This window comes from Drosophila albomicans, chromosome 3 (genome assembly GCF_009650485.2).
Source record: "Drosophila albomicans strain 15112-1751.03 chromosome 3, ASM965048v2, whole genome shotgun sequence".
Lineage (NCBI taxonomy): Eukaryota > Metazoa > Arthropoda > Insecta > Diptera > Drosophilidae > Drosophila > Drosophila albomicans.
The window spans coordinates 32,259,593-32,276,284 of record NC_047629.2 but is presented as its reverse complement, the minus strand read 5'-3'; the positions used below and the strand labels follow the sequence as shown (position 1 = coordinate 32,276,284).

At 33.8% G+C, this 16,692-nt stretch overlaps 1 protein-coding gene across 2 annotated transcripts in view; it reads left to right on the top strand.

Moving 5' to 3' along the window:
* LOC117571339 (potassium voltage-gated channel subfamily KQT member 1) overlaps positions 1-16,692 on the top strand; it is a 59,771-nt gene that overhangs the window by 4,061 nt on the left and 39,018 nt on the right. The window contains exon 1 of one of the 2 annotated variants that reach the window (XM_052005658.1): positions 11,043-11,059. The exons of the other annotated variant lie outside the window; for it this stretch is intronic. Coding sequence (XP_051861618.1) covers positions 11,058-11,059 — 2 coding nt within the window. The 5' untranslated portion in view covers positions 11,043-11,057. Of the gene's footprint in view, positions 1-11,042; positions 11,060-16,692 lie in introns of those variants that run through there. 2 annotated transcript variants of the gene reach the window in all.

Below are 16,692 nucleotides of genomic sequence, written 5' to 3'. Positions count from 1 at the left end.
ACTAAGGAAACCATGCAACTTATCCTTTTCTGTAACTAAATAAACAACTCGAAAATGAGAAAAACAAACAACAAAGCGAGCATAGAGAGAGTGCTCAACGCTAAGATACCCTACTACTAAGTTTTCCATATAAATAGTTACAAACTTTTAGCCATTCAACAATATTTTTTTATTAAAACAAAATCTATCAAGTACTTGACTTCATCTGTCCATCATCTTGACATTTCATCTGACAATTGCACAATTTACTTGAATTTTTTCCACTTCACAGGGTATGCTTTGTGCACTCAGTCATTCAATCAGTCAAAAGTAGTTGACTTTTACGTATTCTGTTATTTATTCTGAAGAATTGTTTAGCCTTTTGTGTCGTTTTCGTTTTTATTTGTGCAACTCAAAATGAAAATCTAAGCTGTGAGCTTTAAATCAGAATCTCGTTTAATTCAAATAGAATTTATTTGCTTTTAAATAACTCGATTTCAACGAGCATATTTGATAATTTATAAATAATTTCAAAGGCCACAAATCAATGAGCCGAGCAATAAATTTAAAATGCTAGCAACAACAAGAACAACAAAACGATGGGCAAAATAATGCACATAAATTCCATATTATTAAGCCACGAGCATATTAAACAGCAAAAAACCAAAAAACCAGACCCTTCACACACACACACACACACACACTTGTACACTCACCCACACACACACACACTCTCACAAATTGAGTGTGAAATTTTACGCGCCATTTAACAGGGGGCGGCCCCGAGTTTGAAACCAAATGTTTTTTGGGGCCTTTTTAAAGTGAAATATGCCGCAGAGCAAAGAAAACAAGTGGCCACGCAATAGAACACGGCGTTTGACTATTAGATACTCAGTAAACAGTGCGAAAAATCAGCCACTTTCTACAACTAACTACTACACTCAATACAACTAAGTCAGAAGTGAATTTTCTGCCGTTATTTGAATGTGCGTGTTTTACATTTAAAAAATTCATGTTAGTCGTAAAATTTTTTAATTTAACCCAACACTTATCTAGAAATGAATTAAGCAAATTGTTAACTAGGCGTATGCTTAATATGAAGTAATTAAATTTGCACTTGGTTAACATTGGACCGACTGCGTATGAATGTAAGTTATGAAAAGCAAAACAACAAAATTAGGCAGAAAACATTTGTATGTAACCTACGATAATAATATGTTGTAATTATTTCAAAATAAAATGTATACAAGGCGGATGAGTAATGTGACGATGCAGATTGGAAAAATATGACTTATTATTTTTAAGATATTAACTTATAGAAACGGAAAAAAATTGGGCTGAACACATTTTCATGTAAGCTGAAATTACAATTGTATTTATTAAAAAATATTGTATACTAGGCGGATGAGTAATGTTACGATGCCATTTTGATGAATATAAAACAGAAAAGAGTTGAACGAAAGTTACAATTGAAAAACATTTGTATTTTTATGTATTTATTTAAAAATATTATCAACTAGGCGGATGAGTAATGCGATAAGTCAGACTATAAGGAAATTAGACAGGAAACTATATTTTATATAAGTAATTTACTTATTTTTGAAGTTATAGAACTGAAATAGAATTAGGCAGAAAACACATGAAAGTTGCAGTTAATCGTAATTAATAAAAAAAAAGAATACTGGGCGGATGAGTAATGTAACAATTCAGATTATTAGAAAATTAGGTAAAAAACACTTTATGTAAGCTATAATTAACAATCAATAGGATTTATTAAAAAATATTGTGTTTAGCAAAAACAATTTTACTAAGACTGAAATTTACGTAAACCTTTTTGTATTTATTTAAAAATCGTATTGTTAAATATAAATTAAATTTGGTGAGACTTAAAGCACGTTTGTATTGCTGATACCCAAATGCACGTTGTTCATAAGTGCAGGGTACTTAAAGTAGAAGTTAGAGCATTTAGCAGCGCTGCTGTCAATTATACAAAAATATACTCATAGGCAAGTATATAACTAAGCAGAGCGCTGAACAACTCAGAGCAGATGCGGAGTGAGCAGCAAAATTGCACATGACAAATAGACTTGTCCTGCTTTTGTGTGTGTGTGTGTGTGTGTGTGCGGATGATGGAGGCCACGTGTAGGTGTGTGTGTGTGTGTGTGTGCGACTTATAAGCAATACAAGCACAAAACTCAGATGTGAGGGTATTATGATGATTTCTTTTGCCTTCTTTCATTTTCGTCGCCCGTAAGACGCTCTCGAGCAAACTGGCGAGTCGGAACGGTGCTAAGCCGCTGGCTCTTATTGTGCTGTTGCTACTGCTTCTTGTTTGGTGCACAAGGGGAGAGCAGGAAGAGTTCCTTTTAATTGTTGTTGCTGTTGCTGCTGTTGGCTTTCAGGATGTGTGCCACGCAGCCAAGTGTACAAAATGGCGTCAGAGCCAAAGTATTAAACGTAGCAACTTGAAATTTTACAAAATTGTTAAGGCAGTGACACAATAACGCTACACACACCATACACCACACACACTTATACAATCTCATCATCACACACACACACACACAGACATGTGAGAATGTCTGGGCTTACGAATACAAACGTATGCAAATTGTGCAGTGCCACATATGGCACAATGTGTAAATAAGCGCGTTAGACTTTAAAAATCGTTGCCAGCATTGTCGTCTCCTGACGTCGACAGCAGCCACCCCCCTCTCCATCACCCTCTGCCTCGCTTTCAGCTCCTCTGCGGCAGCTTCAGTTTGATATCGCCTCCTTGGTTTACTTATCCGAACCAACGCCTACACAGCGTCTGCTGTTGCGCTGTGTCTGTTGCCACAGCTTATTGCCACAACTTTTTGCCAGCTTTTCGTAAATGAATAGCACTGAAAAGCACAGTACACACACACACACACACACTCACGCCCACTCTCACACCTCTTCGCTTACACCCGCACACACTGATACAACACTTTATATTTGTTTACCTTTTTTTTATACTCGTTCAGATACCCGCACCCATTCTAAGTGTCAAGGGGCATCAACAGTTTTATCTCGGGTTGCGAACCCTTCTTTTTTTAGCTCAGCTGCAGGAAGTAGAATGAATTGTTCGGGAATCATATTAATTATTGTTGCAATTAACTTGTCAATTACTTACAACAAGGATGAAATCTCGTTACCTTGGCCTTGTATTTAATAACCTGCCACAATTTATGTGATGTATTAGTTCAAATTTATGTAATTGCCAAAACAGATGCCGTCAAGAAATTTCGTGATTATTTAAACTTTTTAAAGTCATATAAATACAACATACTTTGCGTAATTACGTCATTAGCAATTTTAATATAATATATCAATAATTGAATAACTGTAATTTTTTGCCAATAGTTTATTTAAATCATGATTACATTTTTATGGAACTAATCAACTGAAAATTTAAGTATATAACGAAGAAGCAAAGTAAATTAAATCATTCAATAAATTGTATGATTATTTAAATCCTCCATTAACAATTTTATAGAACATATTTTGCATAATTAGACAGTTTAAATAAATAAATATTGAATAAAAGCATGTTTACTAAACTGCTGATTCATTAAAATATTGATTACATTTTAATGGAACTCATAAACTGAAAATTAAAGTATATTGTTTTTTCCCCCTATTTTTTTTCATTGTTGTTTTCAATTCTATTAAGAATCACAATTTTATTTAATAAGCTGTATGAAAAAAACAGTTGCCATAAATGAAACCATTATACAATAAATTATATAATTATTTAAATCCTTTTTTGGCAAATTGGTGAAACATATTGTGGATAATTATGCCATGCAGAATATTGATTATATTTTAATGGGAGCGATTGACTGAAAATGAAATTAAATTCTATTAGCAACTCTTTTTATTAACTGCATTGCGCAGTCAACTGCATACTTATTTTTATTTATATGGTGGAAATTTAGGGTAATAAAATGGAAAATTTATTCGTATTCAATTGAAAATATTTAAGAAGTGTTACATTTCCAAACTATGAAATATATTAATCATGTTTGTTCATCAATTCTATCAAAGAAAGTTTCGTTTTCTTTTAAATTTGATTATTTCTATTAGAAATTTAAGTGCTGGTATCACATAGTTGAAACTATTTCACACACTTCTATTTGGCTTTTGTGCTGCGTCTTGGCATTTGCATGTGTGGCCATGTGAAGCGTTTCTCTATAAACACACACAAACAGACACACACACACATGAATGGCAGTGGGAGGCGGGCGCGTGTTTATTTGTTATTGTTACCTTACCTCAAACACATTTTTATGACATTCAACGCAACAACTGAACGCCAAATTGAACCAGCCAGCGTCTATGTAAAGTTTTCTGTTTTCTGTTGACAGCAGCAGGGGAAAAAAATACAAAATAAAATAGAGATGAAAAGAGAAGGCGAGAGAATAAGAAAAAAAAACGTTGCCTGTAAATGAGGCCAACTAAATTGTTGGTGCACATGCGGCGTATGCGTAATAAATCCAATGACAATGACGTCACGACGACAACAACACTGTTGGCACTTAAGCAAATAACACTTTGGTATTTTAACAATTTGCATGCGAACTCAAAGCGAAAGAAAGAGAGAAAGGCTCTGCTTGTCAGTGTGTGTGTGTGTCTATAAGTTAATTTGTCTCAAGTTATTAGTTTAGTTCAACTTGAGCCGCAACTTCAAAGCGAAAACTTTTGAAGACGCCGCTGCAGGAATCCCCCAACGTCGTGGCCTGTGGCTTTTGCGGCCAAACCCCTTTTTTCGGTGGTTGCAACTCTGCCCCGTGCTGAGCGTTGGCTGCGGCGACTCTGCATAAATACGTCTATCTAAAACGTACACGCTGCAAAAAAAAAATAAAATGAAGAATTCAAAATATTTATGAGGCTGTCTTTGATATTGTTTCGCCCAGCACAAAATATTGTTGGAAGACAATTTACATTTCAAGTTGATAAACTATGAAATGTATTCATATTCAAACTTTAATAATATAAACAAGAAATGGACGATCTTGTTCTTCTTCCGAAGTATTCTAAAAATTTGTGTGGAGATTTTTATAAGAAGCGTTTGACGCTATAAAATTATGAAATGTTTTCATATTCAATCTTTAATCATATAAACAAAAAATGTATGATGTTTGTCTTCTTAGAAAGTATCCTAAAGGTTTTCTTGGAAGGGACATTAAACTAAAAAATATTTATAATCATTCTTCGATAATATCAACCAAAAAATGCATAATTTTGTTGTTTTTGAATAGTATTCTACTAACTTGTTAGGCGACCTTTATAAGAAGGCATTTAACTATATTAAAATTGAAAATTTATTTGAATTTAATTTAAAATATTTAAGAAGTCTTATTTTGTCAAACTATGAAATATATTAATAAATAATATCATCAAAAAATCTATAATCTTATTGTTCTTAGAAATTATTCTACAAATTTTTAAGAAAAATAATGTAATGAGATTTGTGAATGTAATAAACTTTGAAATATAATAATATACATATATAAATATATAATATAATAATATTTTATAAGAAAGGATTTTACGTAATAAAACTATGAAATATGTATTCACTCTTTAATATCAATGAAAATATCCTGAAAATTTCATTGTGATCACATTAAAAACACACCAAAGTTATTTTGTTAAACGAAATTCTTCCTGAAGAGCACAAATCTGAGCTGGCGCCCTCTAGCGTTTGTGTTTGACAAACTCAATATTACACAATATTAGCCAAGTGTAGCGACTACAATTTTCAACTTGCAATACATATTTCTGCCCTCCGCCTGTCTCTTCCCATTTACCTTCTCTTCCTTGTAATGCCTCCTCTTCTCAGGTTGAGGCAGCTGCTCCCTGATATCGTTTTGGGGCCATCGTTAAGTTTCGTTTTTCAATATCATTTTTCAGCGCTTTTAACGTTGTATGAAAATTGAAAATTATGCGCGCCTGCTTTCATTTTTAATTTACGTGCAAAACGTTGTGTGCCATTAAGGCCTCAATGCGTCTGTGTGTGTGCGAGCGAGTGTGTGTTTGTGTGTGTCTTTGGCATGTTGGTAAAAATTTGCGCACATTTGTGATACGTTCGTCTTGATAAGCGCAAAACACAATTTATGTTGTATTTAATCAGATTGACGCCAGCTGAAACAAGCTCAAACTTTAGGCACATTTTCAGCACAACTTTGCTGACACCTTTCCCCCTCCCCTTCGTATTGTAGCGACCTGCCGATAAATATCTACAAATTTAGTGTAGTACAATTTAGGTGCTGGCAATTTGTATAATTGATTAAATATGCGTGCCGGAAATCGCACACTGAACGCCAAAAATCCTTGACTATCCCGGGCACACACCAAAAGGGCAAAATACAACATGCAATTAATATGCTCATCCCCCCCTAACGTCAACAACAACAACAACAATATTCCAATCCCAAAAACTACACAAATATCCTTTGCTTTGGCAATATTATTATTAAATTAGTGTGCATAATTATGATGTTCTTTCCCCCCTTTTCCACACACAAACTTTCACATGCTGTAGCTGTATTTCCATAGGTATTCCGGAGGTAGACCCCGGCGATAAGGCACGTCTGGAATTGGGTCGCCGGCTCCCCAAAACTCCGTCGACCTTTTTATTGGCCTGTAGCATGAAATGACGCTACCTGCTCCACATTTTGTTTCTCCTATTTTTGTTTTTGATATTTATTTTTTGTTTTTTTTTGTGCTGTTCTTGTTGACTTTACGAGGCCCAAGTAGAAGGTAAAAGAAAAAAAAAATAAACGAAATGTATGAAGTACACGACAAATTATTTGCCGCTGTAGGTCGCGGGCAAATGGTGGCAAGAGGAGGCGGAGGAGCAGCAGGAGGCAGTGGCAAGCGTAGGCAGCAGTCAAGCAGCCAGTTGACATATACGTCGAGTAACACTCAATAGCAGTTGACACATGGCATTTGATTGCGTTTCTCCATTACGGGAAAAACCCCTTTGGGCCCCACACATTACATTACACCATGTTACTCACCGTTAGTCAACGCCTATAAATCAGACTCCCAATAGGCCCAACAGCAAATTTTTGTATCAAGGCCAACAACATTGCTTCTCAATGTCAAACAGTTTTCTTTCTCCTAACTCATAACTGCGAATATGAACTCATTTCGTTTGATTGAGTTGAGTTGAGGCGACGAAAATGAAAGTAAGAGGAGGGAAATTTTGTTGACAAATTCGATACAATTCACAAAACATTTAGAGACAATTTCATGAAATTAAATTGCAGCAATCGTGTTCAAACAATGCATTAGTTTGACATAATGAAATACTTCTTAATCTAATCGATTTCGTTTTGGCATATTTATATCTGATTGAAGAGCAGCGAAATCAATTCCGTTGTAATCAATTAGGATATCTAAATTGAATTAATTGAAATGTTTCAAAATTATAGAATTTATTTTTTTACAAACGTTTTTACAATAAAATGCAATCAAAAACAAATTATTTGTAAATGTCTTCAGCAATTGTCTGAAACTTTAAGTTAAATAATATGATTAATATTTACTCTATATAAAAGAGGAAAAGAGGTGTTATAAATCCAAAAATTTTTTGTATATTGATAAAACTAAACTAAAACCAAATTTATTCATACTGAAACATTCCTATTCAAACAATCCAAAGTAAAATTTCATATATGTTATAGGTAAATTTAATATAGGTTTTATACAAATGAGCTGGTCACACTATGATTTCCTCTTTCCTTTTTGATCTTGATCTGAATGTGAATGTGGCATGATGTATCGACTGAAAAATATTGAAGTTTTTAAATAAAAATATTAAAAGTGAAATACGGTTTTATTTATTTGGGAATACGCAGTGCAACAATCCATGAATGAATTTTTTTTATGTATGTATGTGTTTACCTTAAAGCAATTGCCGGAAATTTGAAATTAAATTATATGAATAATATATGCTCGTATCTACACAAATTGAAGCAATTGAGTGGCTAGCAAATTAAAGTATCTATTTTTGCAGACAGCAAATATTGCAAAAATTAAATTCGTCCGAAATGAATTTGAAGCAATTTAAGAATTCTAAATTTATAAACATTATTTTTAGAGATAGAAAATATAATACAAATTTAAAAAAAATTTATTTTTTTTAAAGTAAATAATATGACTAATATATACTAGTATTTATAGTAATTATATTCAGAATTTCTGCAAGTTAATCAAGCAGATAAACAAATATTGCTTAGACAACAATGTAGACGCCATTTGAACCCTACAAAAAAGAACAAAAATATCTATAAATATATGTAAATCATGAATACATTGCAATTATACTAGGATTATAAATTTGAATATATGTTAAACGGAAGTTCATGTTTAATTTCAATCTAAAATACAAAACACTAATTATCTGAATGACATACATAGAATAAATGTTGTCGCAAACTTTTCACTTTTACTTATTACTCAAAATTGTGACTCATTGCTGTCCGAGTGAGGAAAATGCTGAGCGAAAAGTGCACTTTTCTATTTCGTGATGAAATTGAAAAAGTTGAAGTGTGCTCCTCTACTATTTGTTCAAATGTGCAACACTTTAGTAATTACATTTTTAGCCCCAGACTTCATAATTGGAACAGAAAATGAAAATGCTACAAAACCTACACACAAAATGTGCCTTTAAAATAACACACACTTCCACACATACACACACATGAGAGGCTTTTGTTGTGCCTGCGACCATAAAATCTGAAAGTGCTGGACGAACCAACAAAAAACAAAAAAAAAATGAAAGTAGCGAGCGAAAAATTGCACAAAATAACTTTCGCTGGTTTTTACCGTCAGGTTTCATAGGTTTTTACGGGCTTGATTGGGCGCAGGGCAATACAATGAGAAGGGGGCGGAGAGAGAGGGGATGTTGCTGCTGTTGCTTTTGTAGGAGCTGCAACTCTAATAAATGTTACGCTGCAAATTGCACTCGACGCCTCATGCGCCAATACATACATATATATCAGCAAATGCCGTTAGCCGCGCTGACCTCGACTTCGCTCGCTTCTATTAGAAGGGAGTGGGCATGTGGCATGCGGCATGTGGCATGTAGCATGCGGCAAAAGCGTCCTGTGCTGTCCAAGCCTTCTTCCCATCGCATCCAAGTGGCGACCTGGCACATATTTTAGCATAAAACATTTGCATAAAACTTTCACGGCTTATGGCGCACGAATGCAATGTAAAAGTTTCATTGTGCGCATTGGCCGTATACTTCGTTCACTCACTGTCCATGCTCCACTCCACTCTACTTCTCCAGGCTGCAAACAAACACCCGACTCCGTTAGACTACTTTCAATTTTTATAAATTTAATCCATAGCAAACAACAGCAACAAGCGCTGCTAGCTTGACAGCTCCAAAGAGTTTGCGCGACTAGACGATGACCTATGTAAAACAGGTTCACTTCGGAAGGAGCTTTTGAAATAATGAGCAAAAAATGTAATTGAAATATTTTTAAATTCATATAAATAGAATAAAATTTTTGTGATCTTAAAAGTTGGCTAACTTAGAAAATATCCGAAAGTAGCTCTTATAATATTGGACAAGAAATGTAATTGAAATATTTCGAAAATCATGTAAATATAAATAGCTTTTAGTTATAATTACTTCAGATCTTTGAATATTTTATATAAATAATAATGTAAAATATGTTATGAAGCATATTTTAGTATTTTATTTTTCTAAAAACTAAAATTTAATAATAATAATTATGATTTAAGATTCGTAAAAACCAGATATGCAATCTATTTTTCAATATTCTCGCTGTGTAAATAAAAAATTTAACACTTTACAAATATATTGATGAGGATTTCTTTTAATATTTTGCATAATCGTAATTATTGAAAAACTTGAGTACTTTCAAATTATAATAAATACAATTCATATTTCCCTTTTATTTGCTTCTTTAAGATATAATTTAAACCATTTGGAATGCCTTACACTATTTAAATTAATTGATTCTATAAATATATATCAACTAAATAAATAGCATGAAATATGATATTGATCTTTCACCTTCTTTTCTGAGTTCTATCTTCTTCACTCCATTCGCTCATGCAACCCTTTAGCTTAACCAGTACAGGGTATGCCAACTACCATTGGCAGTGCAACTTCGCTCGCTCCCTTGAGAAGTCTTTGCAATTTGCTGCCCATCCACACACACACCCACACACACACACCTTCTCTTCTACTTAGACATAGAAATCCCTTAACTAGAACTTGACTTGGCTACTCGCACCTGAGCTCCGCTTTCTTTTTGTTTCAACCATTTTTTTTTTTTTTTTTTGCTTCCTATGCTAGAGTATTAAGAGTACTTTTTTCTGTTCTGTACCTCCATCCACGTAGGTGGTTTGTCTTTGTTTTTTGCTGTGAGTTTTCTTGCGTTTGTCAGCAACAGAAAACTGAACGTGGCAGGTTTTGGCTTCGGTTTTTGGGCTTGGAACATTTCGTTAGCTTCAAACGAGCATTTTGGCCCCGCTAGCAAAAAAAGCTGTTCATAAATTGCATGTTGGCTTTTGTGCGCTGATGTGTGTGTAGTTGTGTGTGTGTGGTGTGTGTGTACTGGCATGTACTCCATTTTGCTTTTTAATAGACCCTCCTCGCATTTAACTGTTATGCTTGGCCTGGCGCCACACACAAAAGACCTTTCCCCTTTTTATCGCTTAAGCCAAATCAGTGTCGAGCTGTCGTATATACCATAGAGTACTTATATATACTATATATATACTACTTATATATGTATATATTTTTCCCTTTCTTCCACTTGTTCTTGTTCTTTTTTTTCATGTTATAGGCCGAATCGATCGACCGTCAACTGAGTGAAATTTACGTTCTTTAGCCTTTTTGGAGCACTAAGCACTGTACAGCCAAACCGTTGCCGCTTAAACTCGTAGATAACTGGGCCCGAAAATCCCATCAATTTCGGACAATTGCCCTGGAGACTCACACCCATATAACGCACACACACACACAGAGCGAGAGCCCGCCACAGGCAATTAGAGTCCAACAAATGTAATTAAAACGAAAAACTTGTTTATTTAACATTTTTTGCCACCCTCCGTGCATATTAGTTAATTAGCCGACCGACGGTCTAAAAACTAAATTAAATTCAAACTTTCATCTAGTTTGGGTTTCATTTCCCCCACACACACATCACGCATCAAAAATAATTGACGTGGGCGTTACATTTATTTGCTGTGTACTCTACAGTATTCGATTAAGAGGCGAGTGTTAAGTGATTTATGCGTATTGTTGTTAGTCTGGCACGATATTTATTTTGTTACTGTCGGGGGTCTTAATGCGATATATGATATATGTATTATTGAATCGCGATGGCACCGATAGCACTGTCTCCCTTATAAATATAAATGACAATCAGATAAAACAAATAATGAACGCATTTCAACGCATTTATGAACATAACAGAATAGTCATAAAAAAGCGTGGGAAGTTACTAAAATGAAATAGGGGGCGAAACAAAAGATTTCGCTCCTATTGATTCTTAATCAATTTAATATAAAGAACAAACATGCTTTAAGAAATCTTTCCATACAGAGCTTCAGCTTTTAAATTTATGCAACTTAATAAATCAAAGCAACTCATTCCCATTTACAAATATAAACTACAACTGCAATTGTGATACAATCTGTAAACATTGCGCTTGCAGCAACAATATGAAATAATAACATAAATAAACAAACAAATTTTTGTAAATAAATAAATAACAAAAATAGCAAAAGCTTAAGCTTAAAAGTACTTGCGAAAAGTCTTTTTATACTCGCCACCCATAGGATAGAAGGGTATCATAATATTTGTGAAATGTATTTAACAGACAAAAGGAGGCATCTTGAACCCTATGAAGTATATCTATTCATAATCAGCGTCAACAGACGAGACTATCTAGCCATGTCCGTCTGCCTGGCCGTCTGACAATTTTGTATATTTCACACACTATAGTATTTTTAATGTAGTACTATATCCGTATATCAAATACAGCCTTTGGTATATTTATATATTATATATTTTTGTGATATATTAATTTGGTACATTTTAAGAATAATACCACACCGTTTTGCTTTTATTTAAAAAGCGTGTATCTCAAAAATAGCCATTGGTATATTTTGCTATTTTTGTGGGATTAATTTGCTAATTTTTTTTTTTAGAAAAATACTGTAATGTTTAACTTTCAGAGTTACTCACAGTCGAGCACACTCCACTGTAGCTTTCTTACTTGTTTTTTGTAGTCCGCCTAAACATAAAGTCTGCGCATTTTGTTTAAGCTCAAAAAGTTTCTAAGAGTCTCAACAGCTTATTGCCTTAAACGCCTGTCTATTTTCATATTTAAAGAAGATTTATGTAACGCTTCAAGAGCTACGCCATTAGCCACGCTCATTTAACAGCTAATTTTGCAATTCTCCAGTAATATTCTAATATTATTCGGCACAATGCAATTAAATAATGCAAATTGCAAGACAAACATATTAAGTGCAACGGCATATATGTAGTAAAAAAAAAAAACAAATCAAACAACTGAAGAGGCAACTTTGAAATGTCCTATTAAAAAAGTCGTTAAATATAATACGTATTTATTCAATCTAATTGAATTGTTTACTTTTACAGGGTATTCGTTTGAATCACATAGCAGTTACAATTGCTGGCGCAGCAATCTACAATTTTAATGAGCTGCGTTTCATTTAATTTACATGAAAATGCATTAACAATTAATTAAAAATGACACAGAAATTAAATCAATGTAAGAGGGCGCAGCATGTGAGTGTGAGTGAGGGAGAGAGAGAGTGTGAGAAGAGTTGCTAGTTGGCGAGCAATTAAAATAAATTTACACAGGAAATTAAAAAGTTCACTTTGGCTGTGTTCGACTGCGGCGCCACATGACGTATACGCAACGCGGTCACAGTTATTGCAGCTGTCCTTATTGTTATATTGTTATTGTGGTTGTTGTTGTTGGCACAATACAATACCCACCAACACAACATACTCATTCGAGTGTTGTTTATTATACTATTTTGAGGAACAGCACGCTGTTAGTTATTAGTTGCGGCTGCCGTTATTGTTGCGGCTGTGTCAAGTGTCAGCGACAAGGCTCGAGTGCATTGTTAGCTGCACTTGTTCCACCTAACGATAATAGCAACAAGAGCGGGGAGAATGTGTTGGAGGCACTTCGGCAATGCCATTTGTTAGTGCCTGCATTCCAAAACACACACACACACTCACACACAAAGCGCAACAACTGCACTCAATACACAGCGCCCAAAATAGTTCAAAGGAATAGTTCGTTCTCTTTCGTCAAAGTTGTTTTCTCCCTCTGGCAATCGTATTTTTCTTCATTTTTTTTTTTTTTTTTTTGGCTTGGTTTCATTAATTTGCATATTTAGTAAGTCATTGAAAATGCGGCTTTCTTGTTTTTACCGCTGCCGCTTCCTGCAGCTGTTCAACCGCACTTGTTATTTTTAGCCGCAAAAACGTTGCTGCAACGCGGCCAAACTTGCAACTGCGACTGCAACACTCATTAAAATTCATTGTCGGATATCGCAATAAGCGCATGCGAGTATCTGCACTTGACTTTGTTTCGCCTTTACCTTTTGAGCCAATATCCGACAAATTAAGTAGGCCAAAGCGACTTTAATACACCTTACATAAATTCAAAGTAAAATGACTTTCAATTTCATTATGAGTTAAGCATAAAAAGTAATAGCAAAATGATTGCTTACATTTGCGTTCTTATAAAAAACTGATTTATGAAAATCGACGTATACTTGATATCTTCTGGTATGTACTGTGCTTTTAGTTAATTTAAGGAGATTCTATTCTAAAGCACTTCCAAACTGTTTTAGTTTGTGCTTATATTAATTTGCAATACACACTTTGATTAAATATTACGTATACTTGATATATTCTGTTCTCATCTGTGTTTTATTTTTTATTTAAAAAGATATTTTTAGCTGCCATGCTAAGACATAGCAAAACTGTTTCACTCCATTTTAATATCAAATTATATCAAAAAGAATTTTTAAATTTGTGTTCTTATTAATTTGCTATACACACATTATTTTAATTTTACGTATACTTGTTATTTTCCATTCACATCTGTGTTTTAGCTTTTATTTAAAGACTCTTTTAAAAATGAAATCAAAAAGAATGTTAAAAGTTGTGTTCTTATTACAAATTATTTTAAGACTTCGCATACTTAATATCTTCTTTCTCAGTTTAGTTTAAAGGAATTTTTTAGCAGCACTGCAAAATTGTTTTATTTCATTTTAAATATTAAATAAGAATAGCACAAAAGAATGCTTAAATTTCTGCTGTTATTAATTTGGTAACTATCAAATTATGTCTTAGTATACTTTATATCTTGTGATCTCAGCTGTGCTTAATATGTTATTTAAGAATTTATTTATCAGTCACTTTAATGCAAAATTGTTTTATTATTTTTGTAAATAGCAAAAAATTATTGCAAAAAAGAATGTTTGTACTCTTATTATCTCTTGCTTTGTGCTTTTATTAACAGGACATCAAATTATATCTTCGTATACTTTATATCTTCTGTTGTCAGCTGTGTTTGATATTTTATTTAAGACACAGCAAAATACTTTATTTTTATTTTAAAACAAAAAAAATCGAAAATAATGCTGAGATTTGTGTTCTTATTAATTTGCTATACATAAATTGTAAGAAGTCTGCGTATACTTGATATCTTCTTTGCTCAGCTGCAATTGTCTTTTATTTAAAGCAATTTTTGGGAGCTCTTTAGCAACCTATTTTACACTGTAAAAATGTTGATTACCTTCCATCAACACATCTTCGCCCAGTTTACGGGCTTTAAAAGCAAACAAAAATTGTTTAGCTGTGCTGCACTTTATAGGTCATTTTGTTGCATGCGACAATCGGCGAAACAGTTGAGGAGAGAGAGTGTGAGCAGCTTATGCAAATGGTCAGCTAACACATAAGTCAGCGGATTATGGTAATGTTGAAACCACAGACGACTGTTTTCGGCTCAAATTGTGCAATGTTTTGGCCCTAATCATGCACTACTGCCATGCAGCAGCAACAACAACAACAACAATGACACGATGTCCTTAAAGATAAGTTGGTTAATTGAATTCGAATCGGAAATCGCACTCGTGACTTAAGCTCTTAAAGTTGAGCACTGGGAAGGGAAGATGTTGTGCATGAAATGAAATGAAAACTCAATCGAATTAAGATTCGTCAGTGCAGCAATTCTGCGTTTGAGTGCTTTAACCTTTGACGACGAAACGACCCAAAGAAAACAAATGAAATAAACGTAAACGAAAATGAAAATGAAAATGTATCAAATGAAAACTCTTTCTTTTTTATCAAAACAATAAAAAATGTGTGCGAAAAGCGAACCGTAAAAAATATTTTATTTGATGTCTGTTTGCTATCAAAAAGTCCGCACAAGAAAACAATAAAAAAAGGAAACACGTTTTGTGAAATTTTCCCTTGCTTTTTGTTGTTGTTGGGCTTTGTGTGTTAGAAAATGTGTGGAAAATATTTATATTTATTTGTAGTATGTGTTAAATATCATGGGTAGGCATTTATTACACTGTTTATAAATACTTAAATGGTAAACGTAAATATTTAATCGCTGCCAACTCGTGTTGACAACGAGAATAATTGCTCCCTCGCAGTTGTTGTGCTGCCAATTTGCTACAATAAATTACCAATGAATAGCAATTGCACTTGCTGGAAATCTATTGTCGAATTTGGCCAGCAACTCGAATATATATTGGCTCAATAAGCTGAGCAAGATTTATTGAATAGTTTCGAAAGCAAAACAAATTAAATATACGTAGAGGAGAGACATTACTTATTTCTGTATTGTAATCAATAACAATGGAAGCATATAATTTCTAAACATTCACATGGTATCTAAAAGTAATTAAGGTTGATTAAAACCTAAAACAGTGGAAATTGAATTGTTGTTGGTAAATCCATCATTAATTGTTGATAGTAATTGTGAAATTAAAATGAAATGCAAGCTCATTAAAATGTCGTCAATTTCGCAAATGAAATGTGCCTCGTAAAATGGTAATTTTGTGTAAGACCCTTAAAGAGGCCGGCTTAAAACCTCAGCCAGAATTGCTAATAGCATGCAAAAGTTGCATTTGAGAAGCAAGATTGTCGAGAAAAAAAGGGGAGGGAGCCTTCTGTTATCGATAGTGTTTGCCTTTCCTGGCATGAAAATGCATTAAGAGCCTTACCTGGGCCTTGCTTCTTTGGAAAAAGAGCTTAGGAAACTGAGGCAACTAAGCCGTATTCAGCAGCTGTTTTGCATAGGAAACCAGTTTAATAGAAATAACCAGCAGAATGTTGACTTTAATCGGATTAGGTTAAGTTCTGTGCCCCGAAAGTTTGTGCGGCAAATCAATGATTGCCAACTAACCGGGATGTTTAAAAATTTATAGAGCCACAGGCACTGTTTCGTCATGAGAGTTGAGTTGAGTTTGCCAAGTGCCTTTGCCTTTGCCACGCTCTCCTTGACATTTCTCTCTCTTTCTCTTTCATAAATATATGTAAGTGTGCATAATCAAATTTCACAAATGAATTCGTGCAATAAAATCCTCTCATCTGCACGAGCAAACAATCAAGCTGGCCAAGGATAAAGT